Source organism: Kogia breviceps, chromosome 1, assembly GCF_026419965.1.
Source record: "Kogia breviceps isolate mKogBre1 chromosome 1, mKogBre1 haplotype 1, whole genome shotgun sequence".
NCBI lineage: Eukaryota > Metazoa > Chordata > Mammalia > Artiodactyla > Physeteridae > Kogia > Kogia breviceps.
The window spans coordinates 90,630,023-90,645,612 of NC_081310.1; the positions used below are offsets into that span (position 1 = coordinate 90,630,023).

At 51.5% G+C, this 15,590-nt stretch overlaps 1 protein-coding gene across 5 annotated transcripts; it reads right to left on the bottom strand.

Moving 5' to 3' along the window:
- Position 1: 1 nt before the first annotated feature.
- ARHGAP30 (Rho GTPase activating protein 30) lies at positions 2 to 14,947 on the bottom strand. Of its 5 annotated transcripts, none has more exons than XM_059067701.2 (12): positions 14,568 to 14,947; positions 9,391 to 9,493; positions 7,461 to 7,605; positions 6,488 to 6,570; positions 6,209 to 6,316; positions 5,352 to 5,479; positions 4,695 to 4,866; positions 4,512 to 4,615; positions 4,356 to 4,433; positions 3,677 to 4,078; positions 2,469 to 2,734; positions 2 to 2,376 (listed from the first exon to the last, which is right to left on the bottom strand). In XM_059067701.2, the coding sequence occupies exons 1-12, from the start codon at positions 14,662 to 14,664 to the stop codon at positions 760 to 762; spliced, it is 3,303 nt and encodes a 1,100-aa protein (XP_058923684.1). In that variant the 5' UTR covers positions 14,665 to 14,947; the 3' UTR covers positions 2 to 759. The 5 variants fall into 5 exon arrangements, with proteins under 5 accessions (XP_058923684.1, XP_066895637.1, XP_066895639.1 ...); XM_067039536.1 differs by having other exon boundaries at positions 3 to 2,376; positions 4,512 to 4,612; positions 14,568 to 14,925; XM_067039540.1 differs by having other exon boundaries at positions 5 to 2,376; positions 2,640 to 2,734; positions 4,512 to 4,612; positions 14,568 to 14,925.
- Positions 14,948 to 15,590: the final 643 nt, after the last annotated feature.

The window sequence follows — 15,590 nt, forward strand, 5'->3', positions numbered from 1 at the left end:
TTATGTGTAAAAAAACAACGTTTATTCTGAGACATTGCCCCTTGGGATGTGTGGCCCCAGCCTGTCGGGAGAAGCAGTCCCAGGGCCTGAGTGACTCCATTCCCCTTCCCTAAAATAGGAAGTTATTCCAAAGAAGAAAGGAGAGGCCAGAGAGATCTATACAAGACCTCTCTTCCTTGAGATGCGGGGAGGCAGAGGGTGGGGGAGCTGGGAAGGGAGCCAGTCCCTCCAACAAATACTCCGCATTCAAAGAGTTTCCTGCACATTTTCCTCCTAATCTGGAGTTAAGAGGAGCAAGAGGTGTCCCTGGGCCCAAGAGTAGAACAAGGATGGGTAACTCTAGAAGTGTTTGTATGTAATAGGCTCTGATCTGGCCCTGACCCCTGCCTCTACTCTGGACTTCCATGAAGAGAAGTTCATTGCCTAAGAGGGCAGGAACTTGGCTGGAGTTCTGCCTTCATTCTTCACGTTGAGAAACCGTTAAGTATGCCGCCTACTGTTTGTTCACTTTGGCCAATGACCCCACTCTCTGGGAACAGGATCTTGGTGACTTTCTCTGGAATCTTGTAAGGGATAAGTGCTTTGTGTCTGAGACAAGCTCAGGTAAACGGACCAAAACGTGCCTCCCACAGTCATAATTAGAAGCTGGAGGGCCAAAACCTTTAAAGTTGGGCACTGAAGCTGCTCAGGCTGCCTAAGAGACAGCGGAGAGACCCTGGAGACAGCTACTGTCCCCTATGCCCAGTGCTCTGGTCCGAATCACAGCCCCTCACCTTTCTCAGAGTTAGCCTGTGTTTCAAATGCATACGATCGGCGCTGGGGGGACGTAACGGGGTCAGGGAGCTGGGGTTCTCTCGGGGGCAGACTAAACCGACTCCGGGGTCCAGACCCTTCTGTGCCTTCATCTGGGAGCTCCAGGCAGCTAAGGGGCCGCGGACAATAGGCAGGGATCGTGCTATAGGGGGAGGTTTGGGGGATGAGGCTGTAGTCCCCAGCCCCAGTACAGGTCTGGGTCCGCCGAACTGCCTGAGCTTCAGTCCTCTGGCGGTCCCGGGCGAGGGCCACAGCAGCATCAAAGGAAAGACTGCCCCCATTTCTCCAAGAGGAGCGGGAGGCTCGGGACCCCCAGGCCCGTTCCCCAGGAGTTCCATCAAGCCGGCCAGGCCTTGGGCATGGGTTTGCTGGTGCCACATGGATCTTGCCACACATTGCACTGGGCATCTTGGCAAACTGTGGTTTGGGGGGCACCACAGGCACAGAGCGGACCTGTTGGACCTGAACCAGGGTGGAAGCCAGGCGCATGCTCACACCACCAGCTGAGCCAAGGGGACTGGGCTGCCCCTCAGGATCCATGTCCTCTGGCCGGGGTGGCTGTGGGGCTGTGTGTTCTGCCTCAGAGGACTGGGCATTGCCCTCTTTGGCACTGTCAACCTCCAGGGACTCTACATGTGACACTTCAGGGAGAGAGCCCTCTTCTACATGGTCACCTCCAGCCCTCTGGTCTCCCTCAGCTTCTCCGTCTCCACACTCCCGTTCCTTGCTGACCTCCCCTGCTCCTCCTTCAGCTGCTTCTTCTGGGATTCTGCTATCTTCACCATCTCCTTGGTCTTCTCTTGCCTCTTGGTTCTCATCCCCCCTCTGCCCTTTGACCTCATCTTTGCCTCCTTCAGCCTCTTGTTTGTGTACAACTTCCCAGCTCTCTTCAGCAATTTGCTTTTCCTGGGCCCCATCCTCTGGGTCCCTCCCGGCTTCTCCCTGGGCTTCATCTCCTTCCTCAGCCTCTTCTTCTCGCTCAGTCTTTCTTTCCTTCACCTTGTCTTTACCCTGCTCCCCTCCTGTTTCCTCCACACTCTTAGCTTCCTCCATACTCTCATCCTCCTGCTGACCTTTGGACTCCTCTCCCTTGGCCTCTGTCTCCTCTCTCTCTTCCCCACATCTTTCGCTCAAACTGTCAATCACCTTTTGGCTTCCCTCAGCCTCCACTCCTCCCTCACTGGCCTCTCCACCCTCCACTTCACTCTCTGGACTCCCCTCAGCCTCCTCCCTGATGTCCCATCTACTTCCAGCCTCAGCCTCCCTGTCCTCCTCAACTTCCCAGAATGCCTGTTCTCCCTCAGCCTGTGCTGGAGCCTCCTGTCTTCCACACCCTGTTCCCTTTTCCTCTAGACTGCCTGAACCCTCCCAGGTTTGGAGTTCGGGCCCCAGAAGGGGACTTAGGTCATCATAGGCACTCAGGAAGACTTCCTCCCCACTTTCCTCCTCTGCTTCAGGCCTGGAGCCAGGAGAGTCCAGGGAACAGCAGCTGGGAGCCAGGACAAACTGCGCCTCATCCAGAGACAGGTCATCCAGGGGTGGCTCCACGGAGAACTCCTCCACCTGTAAGCACAGCATCGTGGCTCAGGACCAGGTGGCCCTGTCCACCCTCTGGATTCCTTAGCACCCCCAAACCCAGCACAGCGCCTCCTTACCTGAGGCCCAACTCCCAGGAGCTCCTCCAGGTAGCCCATCCCAGGGTCGTCCTCCCCAGGGGAGAAGGCTGCTCCTGCTGGTCCTGCCTTGGCCACCTCCCCATCCACCACCCCCACCCACTCGGGCTCTGAGCTGCTTGAGTCCTCTAGGAAGGAGAAGGAATCCTGCACCTCCTGGGACAGGCAGTCCTCCAGGGCAGGGGTCATGTCCTCTGGGCCTGAGTCAGCCAGGGGACCTGCAGCTGGACTTGCCTCCAACTTCTCATCTGTTGGGAGAAAGGTAGTCCCAGGAATACAGAGGTCAAGACCAGCCCTGACCCTTTCCAAAATGAGTCTTCCTAGCATTGCTACAGTATGGTCCCAACATTCCCAACATAGATACTCCATGTGGCCGATCCTCTCCGACCAATATCCCTAACTACTGGCTTATAGCCACCTTTATTGAGCTCCTACCGGGTGCCAAGCACTGTGCTATACATTTTTATAATGCATTATCTTATGTTCTCCATAAAACAACCCTATAATGTAGGGTATTTATCCCCATTTTATATATGAGGAAAGTGAGACTCAGAGAGATTTGTCCACGGTCACACAAACAATGAGTGGCACAGCCAAAATTTGAATCCAAGACTACTTAACCTTATAGCCCTTATCCTTACCCAGTACCTAGTGCTGCCTCAGTACTTCTCATTATTGACACTTCAGGAACTGGAGTCAGAGCAAAGATCAGACCCCATCTCTGCCATCTCCTACCAAATTGCTTAACCTAAGTTTCAGGTTCCACTGCTGTAATATAAGGGTAACAACAATACCTGTGTCAACATTATGAGAAAATGAAATGAGCTAATGCCTTCAAAGTCCTTAACAAAGCACATCATAAACTCTCGACAAGTGTTAGCTATTAGTATTAATGTTATTATTATTATTACCATCATCTATGATATATTCTCACTTTGTACTTAGTAATCCCTGCTGTATATATCTGACACAGATCCCCATTCTTGGGTATATCAGTGATCTAAGGCTGCCAGAGATCCTCTCTGCAAGAATTTCACACAACCTGATAATATTACTGGATTCCCCCAATCTTGAATCCGGGGAGGCAGCTAAAGATAACCACCCAAAGCCCAGAGCAGATCCCCAGCATCAGAGCCTCAGCCTAGAGTTCTAGTCCCCTCTCCCAGCCCTGGGAAATCTTGAATCCTCACCTGGGGGGCCAGGGCCAAGGCCAGGGCCAGAGCCAGGGCCAGAGGCAGGGCTTGGCCGGGGCTGTAGGGTGGGGTACTCGAGACCACGGGCAAACCCGGCCAAGGAGATGTTAGAGATGATGTTTGGGGATATGTTGAGCATAGAACTGATGTGTGGTGGGAGGTTGACATAGTAGGGCTCTGAGATGTGGACGCCAGCACGGCGCTCTGCATGGCTGCTGCCCCCAGCACGGATTGCTGACTGCCCAGGTCGTGGTGTGCCGGGCTCAGAGCTCGTGCCAGCCAGTGCCTCTGCCTCGGGCTCCTGTTCACCCTCTGCTGCTTCCACAGAATCATTCTCCAAGCTCGCCAGCAGCAGTGGGCCTGGCCGAGGACTGCTTCGTCCCACCAGCCCCTCTGGCTCTGTGGAGGAGAGAGAGGTAGGCAACAGCCTCTGCAAGGGGCCTGGACACCTCAGAAAGGCTCTGGAGAGTGCCCTCTGTTTTCTCTATCCTGGAAGACACCAGGCCCAGCTTCCCTTAGCCGCTACTGCAAACCTTACACAGTTAGCAGGTCAGAGGTCACCCCACCAACATCTACTTAGGAACCCCCTTCCCTCCCTGGAGGTCCAATCACTAGCCATCACTCCCTGCGCCCCGCCCCGACACACACACACACAAGAGTGCACACCTATACTCACCATCACTGACCCCAGCCACAGCACTCAGTGAGTCCATGCTCTTGGCTGGCCGCAGAGTCACCTTATCAGATTTGTCCTCTGCAAGACAGGGATGTGCGTAGAGCCAGGGCCTGGCACACCCTCAGCAGAGCTCCCCCTACATCTCCCCAGACTTACCCCTGTCCTCAGCCCCCCGTGGAAGTTTACGCTTGGTCTCATGGCCAGAGCGACCCAGATTGAAGATAGATCTCCACTTCCTGACCTTCAAAGACCCCTTCCTCCTGGAGGGGATGGAGAAATCACTGCAGTTGCAGCCTGGTGGCCAGTGCAGGGGAGGAGGGCCCAGGAAGAAGGCCTTACTTGTGCTCTGCAATCTCTATGATAGTGTGATAAGGCCGCATCTGTGGGGGTCCATCACCAGCCTGCAGGATGCTAGGCAGGTGGTAGGGCAGGGATCGGGGCATAAGGTCCTCGGGGCTGCCTGACACCCGGACCCCTGGAAGTGATCGCCATCCACTTTCCACCTCACCACCTAGGAAAAGAAGAGGAATTGGCCAGCCAGGAACAGAGAGAGGGCTTTGGGTACCGAGCTCCTCACTGCACCCTCCCACTCACCAACTACCATGCTAGGGATATACCTGGAGGCAGACCCTCTGTGTCTAGCTCCTCAAGAGGGAGTCCTCAGGGACAAAGGGGGCCAGGAGATCCCAGGACATTGGCCCAGTGGGCCGGGGGTGGGAATGATCCTTCACTAGCCTCGAGAACCAGGATGGATGGTGATTAAGAGGTCAAGTTATGCCCTGGACGGAGAGCAGAAGAGGCCTACTCAAGTCCTGACTGCACCATTCTCTCTGCAGGGTCTTCTCCACGTGACCATAAGCAACAACACTTTATGAGACTCAGTTTTGTCATCTGCAAAGCAGGGAAACTGAACTAGATGATCTTGGAGGCTCTCTATAACTCTGACATGACTCCCAGACAGACAGTGGTGATTTGGTGAGTTGGAAGGACACTGACCAGAGAGAGCAGCACCCTCAAAGAGCTGGTCCACATGTGTGAGGATGAACTCGACGACAATGGACTGCACCCGCACCTCCATGAAGGCTGCTGTCCCATTGAAGCCTGAGGCCTCTATGTCCTTAGACCTGTGGAGGTGTGGAGTTATTCTTCCCCAGCCCCACCACACTTCCCCATTCGAATTCTCCCTAAAAATGTCTTATACCCTTTCCCCTGAATGCCATAAACTTCATCTCCACCTCTTAATCTACATGCATGATTCAAGTCTCAAATGGCCACTTCCTCCAGGAAGCCTTCTTGGACACCCTCCTCAGGATTAACCTCTACCTCCTCTGCACACCAGGGTGCCTTGTGTATAAGGAATCTCAGGACTTCTCACAGTCTGCCTTGCACCACAGGGAGTGACATGCAGCCCACTTCTCCAAGACCTTTGCTCAACAAACGTTGGACAAGGATGCCCCGACCCCTTCCTGCTCTAGTCCCTGAGCTAAGTGATGCAGTGTAAGAAAACACAAAGGTCTGGGAATTCCCTGGCAGTCCAGTGGTTAGGACTCCGTCCTTCCACTGCAGGGGGCACAGGTTCGATCTTTGGTCAGGGAGAACTAAGATCCTGCATGCCACTCAGCGTGGACAAAAAAAAAGAAAAAAAGAAAACACAAAGGCCCTGTTCTTAGGGACTTCACTCAAGCTCAGAGAAGGTGCTCACGTGGGTGAACTCCACTGCACTCAGTGTGATTCTGAAACTTCCTGGTCTCACTGGGTGAGACCCCTCTCCAGTGCACCCACACAGCCATACCCCCTCCTCGAGCAGCTTCCCAGGGGCTAGGCTCTGCCAGGATCCCCGCACACGCACCCACCTCAGCAGGTTGGGGGCCCACACAATGGCCAGGTTGCGGGCGTGCATGTTGGTCTGGGCACTCAAAGAGGCCATGTGCACCAAGTGCCGCATGAGGAACTCCAGGGTCCTGCAGAAAGGGGGCGTCGTGGGGTAGAGCTCACAAAGTGAGCACTCAGGCAGAGGCAGGATTGAGGTGTGGGAGCAGGAAGAGAAGTGACAAGTCAAGTCCCCAGGTGGAGAGAGAGCCTGGGCTGAGTGGGGTGAGTCGGGACTCTGGGTGGGGAGGAGCCCCACACACCTGTAGTTTGGGACAGGGAGTTCTCGAAGCACCTCTAGGATCTTGACCAAGCGCTCAGGTTCCAGCTGCACTGCCACAGCCTCCTGGTTGAAATCAAGGAGCAGGAGTCAGTGACCCAGCGCTGCCCCTGCTTCCTCCCCAGAGTTCTGAGCCAAACTCTCAGAAACAGTCTGTGCTGTACCCCACTCCATGCCCCAGGCTGAATCTTCAAAGCACACTGACGTAGAATTTGGGTCCTACAGGACCTGCAGATGAATCTTGGCTATGCCACTTAATAGCTTTGTGACCTTGAGCAACTCACTGCCACTCTGCCTTAGCATCCTCATCAGTAGTGCTCTGGTTCTTGAACACATCAGGTTCCACCCTGTGGATGCCCCAGGGGCCATGGAGTTGATTTCAAGGTGTCCAGGAAGGCCCATGCCCACCCATTCTGGTCTGTATGGGCTGAATGGCATGCCCTGGTATTCAGGGTCTCTAAATGATGTCATGCTCAATAAAATGCAACTTAATTTTTAAGTGTTACTCAATTCAAGAGAGCACTTTTGTCATGTATTTTCGTATCCAAAAGATGTTCAACACACCATCACAGTTCATGGAAGGGCACGCTTGAAAAAAAATTGACTTCCTAAAAGGGTTCTCATTCTCTTAAATGTAGGGAAGCTCCGGTCTAGGTGATTTCCAAGGGCTTTCCAGCTTCTGCTCTCTGTCTGACCTCTACTCTCCCCCAGTCTCACCCTGTACTGTGTGCACTTTGCAGGGAAAGGAGGGACAATGCAGAGCACAGGGACAGGGTAGGGCGGAGGTAGCAGCGCCAGGAGATTTGTAAGGGAGGGGTCTTTTCATTTTCATGTGGTCTCTGTCATGCAGGATCCCTAGGACTCAGTCTGGCATTGGACACGTCTGAGATGTCAAAACCGCAGAGGTCACCCTCAGCCTTCTCTCCCCCCCACCGCCCCGCTGTCACTCAACTCACAGCAAACTTGTCATAGAGCCGGTAAGTGAGCAGGGGGTCCGGCAGCTCTCTGAAATAGGCCTTGCACAGGGAGGAGACGCAGTGAATGTCCTGAAGGTAAACATCTCGCCGCAGGTCTGGCTTCCGCTCAGCCTCAAACTCCTGCCTGGGGAGGTGCAGAGTGGTCAGGAGTGGTGACGGTCTGGGGAAATGTAGGGACCCTCACCTACATTAAATCTATGATTTGAGGGACGGTCACCTAGGGAGAGCTGTAGAGATGAGCTCCAGGCAGGGTCGAGGGTCAATATGTATGAATCTTGGAAGGAAGAGGTTGGGGCGTGTATATACGTGAGGCAGCAAGTATAAGGCGTTGTATCTGTCAACGTGCAGAGTGGATGTTGAGATGGGTAAGTAGATAGGTAAATGGATCTATGCATGAACAGGGGTACATATCAGGATGTAGAGTCAGTGTGAGTAGCAATGTAGGGGTATGTAGGAGTCGGTAGAAGTGGGGGGATGAGCCTAAATGTGTGTTTCTGGGTATGTGTAAAGATGGAGGAGTGTAACTCTCAGAAGGAAACATAAGTGTAAATCTTCAGGACCTTGGATTAGGCAACAGTTTCTTGGATACGACACCAAAAGCACACCCAACCAAAGAAAAAAAATAGATAAATTTAACATCAAAATTACAAACTATGGTGTACCAAAAGACGCTATCAAGGAAATGAGACAACCCACAGAACGGGAGAACAGATTTGCAAATCATAGATTTAATAAGTGTCTAATATCCAGAATACATAAAGAACTCTTACAACTCAAAAGACACAAATAACCTAATTTTTAAATGAGCAAAGATTTGAATAGACATTTCTCCAAAGATACACAAATGGCTAATAAGCACACAGAAGGTGTTTGACATAATTAGGTATTAGGGAAATGCAAATATAGATGAAATATCACGTCACACACATTAGGGTGGTTATAATCAAAAAGACACACAGTAACAAGTGTTGGCTGGGATGTGGAGAAATTGAAACCCTCATACATTGCTGGTAGGAATGTAAAATGATGCAACTCCTATAGAAAACAGTTCGGCAGTTTCTTAAAAAGTTAGACATAGAGTTACCATACGACCCAGAAGTTCCACTCTTAGGTATATACTCAAGAGAACTGAAATCATATGTTCACACAAATACATGTACACAAATGTTTATAGCAGCATTAATCATAACAGCCAAAATGTGGAAACAACCCAAATAGCCATCAACTGATGAATGGGTAAACAAATGTGATAACGCCACACAATGGAATACTATTCAGCCGTAAAAAGAAATGAAGTACTGGTACATGCAACAATATGTATGAACCCTGAAAACATGCTAAGTAAAAAAAGCCAGACACAGAAATTTACAATTATATGATTCCACTTATGTGAAATGTCCAGAATAGGCAACTCCATAGAGACAGAAAGTAGACTAACGGTTGCCAGAGGCTGGGGGAGAAGAGCAATGTGGAATGACTGCTAATGGGTACAGGGTTTCTTTTGGGGTTGATGAAATGCTCTGGAATTAGACAGCGGTGGTTGCACAACCTTGTAAATGTACTAAAAAACACTGAATTATACATTTTTTTTGAATTATACATTTTTAAATGGTAAATTTTATGGCATGTGAATTATATCTAAATTTGTTTTTAAAGCTGGGTGGGTGCATGTGGGAGGGGAGGGGTGTGTGTGCATGTGTGTGTGTGTGTACTGCGTGTGTGCACACACATGCATGCATGCAGGCTAGCCTGTGGGGAGTGCGGGGCATGGTGTCAACCTTTCCCGAGGAGACTAGAGCTCCTCCCTTGGACAGTATCTATCATCTATGTTTCCTTCTCACCAGATCCCCTCACCCCTGTGATTCCTGGCCTCCTGGCCACAGAGCCCTCCCCTCACTGCCTGACTCACCGGAGCTTCTGGATGTTGGAAGAGACCCCTGAGAGGCGGTAGATCCCATCCACCACTCCATACTCCTCCACAAACTCTGCACAGCTCCTTAGCACCTGGGGCACTGAGAACACAGATGGGGCAGAGAAAGAGAAATCAGAAGGTCTGGGAGGTCAGAGACTACAGGGGGTCTGAGAAATGGATGCGTCAGGGAAGGGGGCTTGGGGAGACTCAAGGCAAAGCTCGTGGAATAAAAACTTGTCAGGGGCTTCCCTGGTGGCGCAGTGGTTGGGGGTCCGCCTGCCGATGCAGGGGACGCGGGTTCGTGCCCCGGTCCGGGGGGATCCCACATGCCGCGGAGCGGCTGGGCCCATAGCCGTGGCCGCTGAGCCTGCACGTCCGGGGCCTGTGCTCCGCAATGGGAGAGGCCACAGCAGTGAGAGGCCCGCGTACCGGAAAAAAAAAAAAAAAAAACTTGTCAGAAAGATTCTTGCAGGACATCAGCTCCAGCCAGCCAACCCGTTACAATCTCTCCGCCTGTTGGGCCTAGAGTCTCAGCATAAACTCCCCCAGTAAGGGGGAGCTCACTGCCTCCCCATACTGCCCATTCCTGTTTGGAAAGTTATGTCTTTGTTGACCTGAAATTCTCTCTCTCTGTAATTACTAGTTGCTATTTCAAAAATTTTAAAGGGACAGCAATGTGATTGGAAGAGGACTCAGGGTGAAGCACTGGTCTTGAAAGTGCATTTACATAACACTCTACATAAGATAAAGGAACATTAGCTCTTGCAACCAAAATGGAACAGAGCTGATGGGCATTATTGTGAAGCACCTCCTCTGGTTAGTGAATGCATGGATCTTAGATCTGCCTTAGGAAGGTACATGAAGTTGTGACAGACCTTCAGACAGGTCAATTCAGGAGAGAAGCACCTATATGCCAAGCACTATGCATTAGACATGAAAACTGAGGATCACAGAAGTAATGAGTGTGCAGTATCATCCAGCTGGAGCCAGGATTCAAATCCAGGAGTGCAAAAAGCTGTATTCTCTCTCCCTTCTTCGGAGACCTTCCCAGTTACTAGACTGTAAGCTCCTTAAGGACAAGATCTAAGTATGACTCATCCTGCTGTTCCTCATTTTATCTGTCATGGTGTCTCAGTCATGGGAAATCCTCAGAAACCATGTGTTGAATCTCATCTCCACAGGCCACATAGTTATCTCTCTAAAGCACTTCCATGCTTTACTTTTGTTTTTTTTTTAAGCACTTCCATGCTTTAAATCCTTTGCTACATACACTCTCTGCTCCACCCCAATCTTCAATGCTTAGCTTACAAACACAGAATAAAATAGAAGCTCCTCAACATGGTATACTGTATAAGACCTTTCACAAACCAGGCCCAGCTGCCATTCCAACCTTAGCTCCAGCCAGCTCCCCCAATAAATCCTACGATCCAGCACTTTCCTACCCGCTGAACAAGCCTTGGTACCATCGCTCATGTTTTCCCTTGCCTGGAAATGCCCTCCTTTCTGTCTCCGCCTGGTGAGCCCCTATGCATTCCTCAAAACACACTTCAGACATCACTTCCAATTCTGAACCCTTTGCTTACGTCCATATTATACTTCCCAAGGTCCTTTGTTTATATCTGTACATAGTATTTATTGTACTTTGTTATGATTGGTATATTTTGTATCTATACCTTCTGACAAATAGTAACATCCTCCCCAGCGTCTAGCACAGTGTTGAAACAGAGCAGGTGCTCAACAGATGTTTATTAAATTACTCAATGAATTAGTCAATGAATTGGAGCTTTAATAGAGAATATTGCCTAAGACAAAACATTGAGTTCAATTAACTGAGACTCACCAGAGAAATTCCTGTCATGTGTTCATGTCAGAAAAATCTGTGCTTCTCCTAAGCCACCTATTTTTTTCTTATGGACTTTATGAATTTCATACCTGATTATGTTTACCTCTTTAACTACCAGGAAGCTCAGAGCGCATATCTTGGAACCATATAGAACCACCTGAAATGCATTTCTAGGTACTGATTTTACCCTTCCCTTTTTCCCTTCAACTCAATTCCTTCAGTCATTTATTCTTTTTGTAAAGTTTTGGGTTTTGGAAGTCATCCATCTCAAGCTCTTTGTGGAATTGAGTAAGTTAGAAATACAGACTGCAGAAAATCAATAAATCCATCAAACACTATTTAAAACCCTCTTTATATGACCCGGAGTCCACACCCTTTACCCTCCTGCGCCCCAGAGCCAGGATTTGGGTGAGACAAGGAAAGCATCAAGGCTGCAAAATTTAAGCACTTACTCTTAGGGCTGTGCAAGTGCTAACCGTGCACATGCATGATCTTGAGACTGAATGCCTCCTTAAGAAAGAAGCACCTAGGGCTTCACTTGCCTGGCCCTGAGAGTGAGAGTTTCCTTACATTTTGCACCCTAGTCACCTCTCTTGCCTCACCTTAGTCCAGGCTCTACAGTTCACCATCCATCCCTTCAGGACCTCTGCCCATTTGCCAGGTTCCCAGCACTGAATGCAGAGATGAGGCAGGTTCCCAGCACTGACCTCAGGTTCCCAGCACTGAATGCAGAGATGAGGCAGACCCTCCTGGTTCAAGCAGTTGCTCTACTCTTGGGTGAATAATGCTACCCCAACTCTTTCGGCCGTCACTCTGTTGACTCATAAATAGTTCGTTGTCACCTAAACCCCAGGTTGTTTTCACAGTAACTGCAATCAATCCATGTCTTCTCCATCCCACCCTTCTCTGTTGATTTTGAGTCTCCACAGGAGGCCTTTGAAGAAGGCATGCCTTTAAAGAAGGCATTTGAGAGCCTAAGGAGTCAGAGCCATAGAGGAAATGGGTTTAGGAGATGGGGAAAGAGATAATAGGATCAAAGGGATGGAGGAGTCAAAGAGACAGTGATAAGAGAAATGGGGTCAGAGATAAAAGTTAGAGACATAGAGCTTCCCAGGTGGCGCAGTGGTTGGGAGTCCACCTGCAGATGCAGGGGATGCGGGTTCGTGCCCCGGTCCTGGAGGATCCCGCATGCCGCAGAGCGGCTGGGCCCGTGGGCCATGGCCGCTGGGCCCGTGGGCCATGGCCGCTGGGCCTGCGCGTCCGGAGCCTGTGCTCCGCAACGGGAGAGGCCACAACAGTGAGAGGCCCGCGTACCACCAAAAAAAAAAAAAAAAAAAAAAAAAATTTAGAGACATAGTTGGGGTGGTAGAGTCAAAGGGTGGGTCAGGGAGGAGGGCCTGAAGCTTAGGAAACTGGAGAATCGGAAACCTGAACAAGATCTCAAAGAGATAAATATTAGGAAAAGGAAGAACTCAATTCATATAAGTGCTCGGGAAGGAAGAGACCCACCTAGGGCAAAGAGCTGGGAGAAGGTGCTGAGATGGAGCGAAGCTGCAAGGATGGGGGAAAGCAAGATAATCTGGGAGGATAAGTTAACCACAAACACAGCTCTCCTGGCCTGGGCTTTCATTTTTGCTGGATCTTGGCTTAAAGAGAGAAGCCATCACTGGCCTCTCTCTGTCCTTCCACTTTCCACCTGTCTATGCTAGGAGGAGCTGGGAGAAGGGGAGAAGGCTGCCACTGCTGCTCTAGTACCCATGATCCTCCTCCCCTCTTGGACTCAGGTGAGGTTCTGGTGAAGGGCAGGAGGTACTTTGCTCTCTCTCTCTGGGATTCACTAGGATCAGGACCCAGCCACCAGATGCCTATCTCTTCCAGAAAACATGCCCCTCACCTTCTGGGAATGCTGACAGAGGCTAGGAAGGGATACAGGAGTGGGATCTGGGCTGGCTGTGAGTTCAGTGTTTCAACAGGAGATTGGCAGGGGGTCCACAGGGAAGGACAGCGCCAGGATGAGGAGGCTGAACTGAGGGTTTGCAGAGAACTGGAAGAACATCAGCCCCAATTAAATCATGTGGCCCTCACCCAAGAGCCATCATTCTCAAGAGGCATCCCTTGTAAAGGAGTCAACCCCACACTGGCAGCTGGGCTGTGCCCTGTTAGAAAAGAAAGAAAGGCACAGAGAAGCCACTTCGGCTGTTTAACATCCTTCCTTGGGGCCTGGGCTTTCCCTTAACTGAGGCCAGTGGGATGGGGGCCTCTGGGGGAGGAGAAAAGGGGAAGGAGGTGTCTGGGGACACAGGGGCGGGGCTAAGAGCAGGAAATGAGCTGGGAACCACCATCACCCTCCCTCAACTGCAGGCGCACAGAGCAGCAGCCCAGAGCAGAGGACAAAGAGGAAATGACAGATTGGGGTGGAGCGGGGGAGAAATCATGCCCTTCTTTGGGAGGAGGTTGAAGTACTAAAAAACAAGCTGGGCTGGGCAGTCAGGATACCTGCGTTCAATTCCAAATCAAATCAAGAAATGTTTTTGAGTGTCTACTCCACACCAAGCACAGTTGGGAGCCAATGCTGTCCCTGCTCCTGCTCGTTTCCAAGCGCCCTCCAAGGTAACTCAGGGAGGATGCTTTCCACAGACAGTCCTCAGCCCCATCCTCCTTTGTACCCTCTACCCCCATCTTCACACCAGGCCTCAGGCCATCTCTCTTACTGTTCTGGTGTTCCCATTTTAGCAGCTTCTCCCCTCACCTTCCACTTTGAACCTGTTTCTCCTTTGCACAGGGAGAACCGGAGAATCAGAGAGACTGGGGGAGGGGACTCTCACTACCCTGCATCTTCACTTGTGGCCCAGCAAGGCTGCGGAGGGATCAGAGCCCCATAACCTCATCTCCTCCAACCAGGAAACACCCATCCTCCCCATGTACCATCCTCAGGCTCTCCAGGGGCCCTTCTCCTGTCTTTTTTCATTCAGACCTAAGGACCATCCATGACCCCTCAGCCTTCCTCTCCTGTCCCCCAGCTGTTATCTTCTCACCTCTGTTTCTTCTACCTCTCCTGGGTGTCCAGTCTCTCCCTCCTCTCCTCTCAGGGCTCCCTCGGTGCCCCCATTCTCATCACCAGTCTCTTCACCCCCAGGCAGTCACACAAGGCTCTTCACTGAGCCACATTTCCTGCCCTGCCTGCTCATCAGCTGCCTGGGGGTGACCCCAAGCCACTGCCCCTTCTCCATGAGCTCCTGGAAGCCGCTTCTGTACCCTCAGCCTAGATCAGGCTGGAGAAGCGCAACGCCTGCCCCTCCACCCAACAGCAGCTCCGGGCTGGCCTCCTTACCCTCCTGGCCTGAGTGCTGCAGGTGCCCCTGCAGGTCACACCCAAACACCCGCTCCTTCGAGCTGCCCTTCTTCTTTCCTTTCTGCCGAGACTTCATGGCTGGAGCCCCAGGGCTCTGGCCCAGCCACCTCTGTCCCCTAAGACCTTTGCCCTACTAGTCCCCCATGGGATCGCAAGCCAGCCTCTGGGCTTGGCCTGGCCCCAGGGGGGCAGGGCCCAGAACTGGGGGTGGAGGGTGGCCTGGGCAACTGGCAGCAGCTCCTGCCTCTGGGGCCCCGGCCACACGGAAGTGGCTGTGGAAGAGGAAGCTGCCAGGACCCCGGCAAGAAGTTGTGTCTCGTGGCCGGGCCTGGCACTCACCCTTCTCGTCCTGCTCAGCCCTGGGGGGGCAGGAAGCTGTGCAGCTCCTTAAACCCGCTTCCTGTTAGAGCATCTTTGCAACCACAGAGCTGGGGTGGGGGAGGTAGCTGACATTCACATCCTCACCCATTGCTGGGCCTCCACTCATTGGTCAAGAGGAGGTGATGTCAGAGCCCTGGAGTGGGTGGTAGCGCCTGGGGCGTGAGCAGGTGACTGACACCCTTGGAGACCAGAATTCTGGGGTCTGAGGTGGAGACCCGAGACTTGCCTAGGAGCAGAGCAACACAGGGCTGTATAAGGCATACCCAGGAGAGAGGATGTCCAGGCTTTGGCCCTGACCGACCTGTAGTCTCAGTCAAATCACATTACTTTGCTGAGCCTCAGTTTCAACACATATAAAAAAATGAAGAGAGTGGACTAGATGATCTTTAAATCTTTCCAACTCTAACATTCTGTGGAACTCATTTGAATTCTGGGTTCTTTGACTGTAAAAAGTTTACACTGTTGTCTACTTTTCAGGCCTGTTGTAGTGAGACTCCAATACAATACAGGAGATAAAATACTGCCAACTAAGGCACTGCCTATCCTGGAAGGGCTTATAGTTCCACTGTCTGACCTCGACTCTCAGAGAGGGCTGAAGGTCTTGTGGAGGCCGTTTCTTTT

Excerpts from the sequence above, each read along its gene's own strand:
- ARHGAP30 (XM_059067701.2), bottom strand. The coding sequence starts at position 14,664 with ATGAAGTCTCGGCAGAAAGGAAAGAAGAAGGGCAGCTCGAAGGAGCGG. Across the intron at positions 6,571-7,460 it reads GGCTCTATGACAAGTTTGCT|GAGGCTGTGGCAGTGCAGCT; the intron begins GTGAGTTGAGTG and ends GATTTCAACCAG. Across the intron at positions 2,735-3,676 it reads CCTTGGCCCTGGCCCCCCAG|ATGAGAAGTTGGAGGCAAGT; the intron begins GTGAGGATTCAA and ends TTCTCCCAACAG.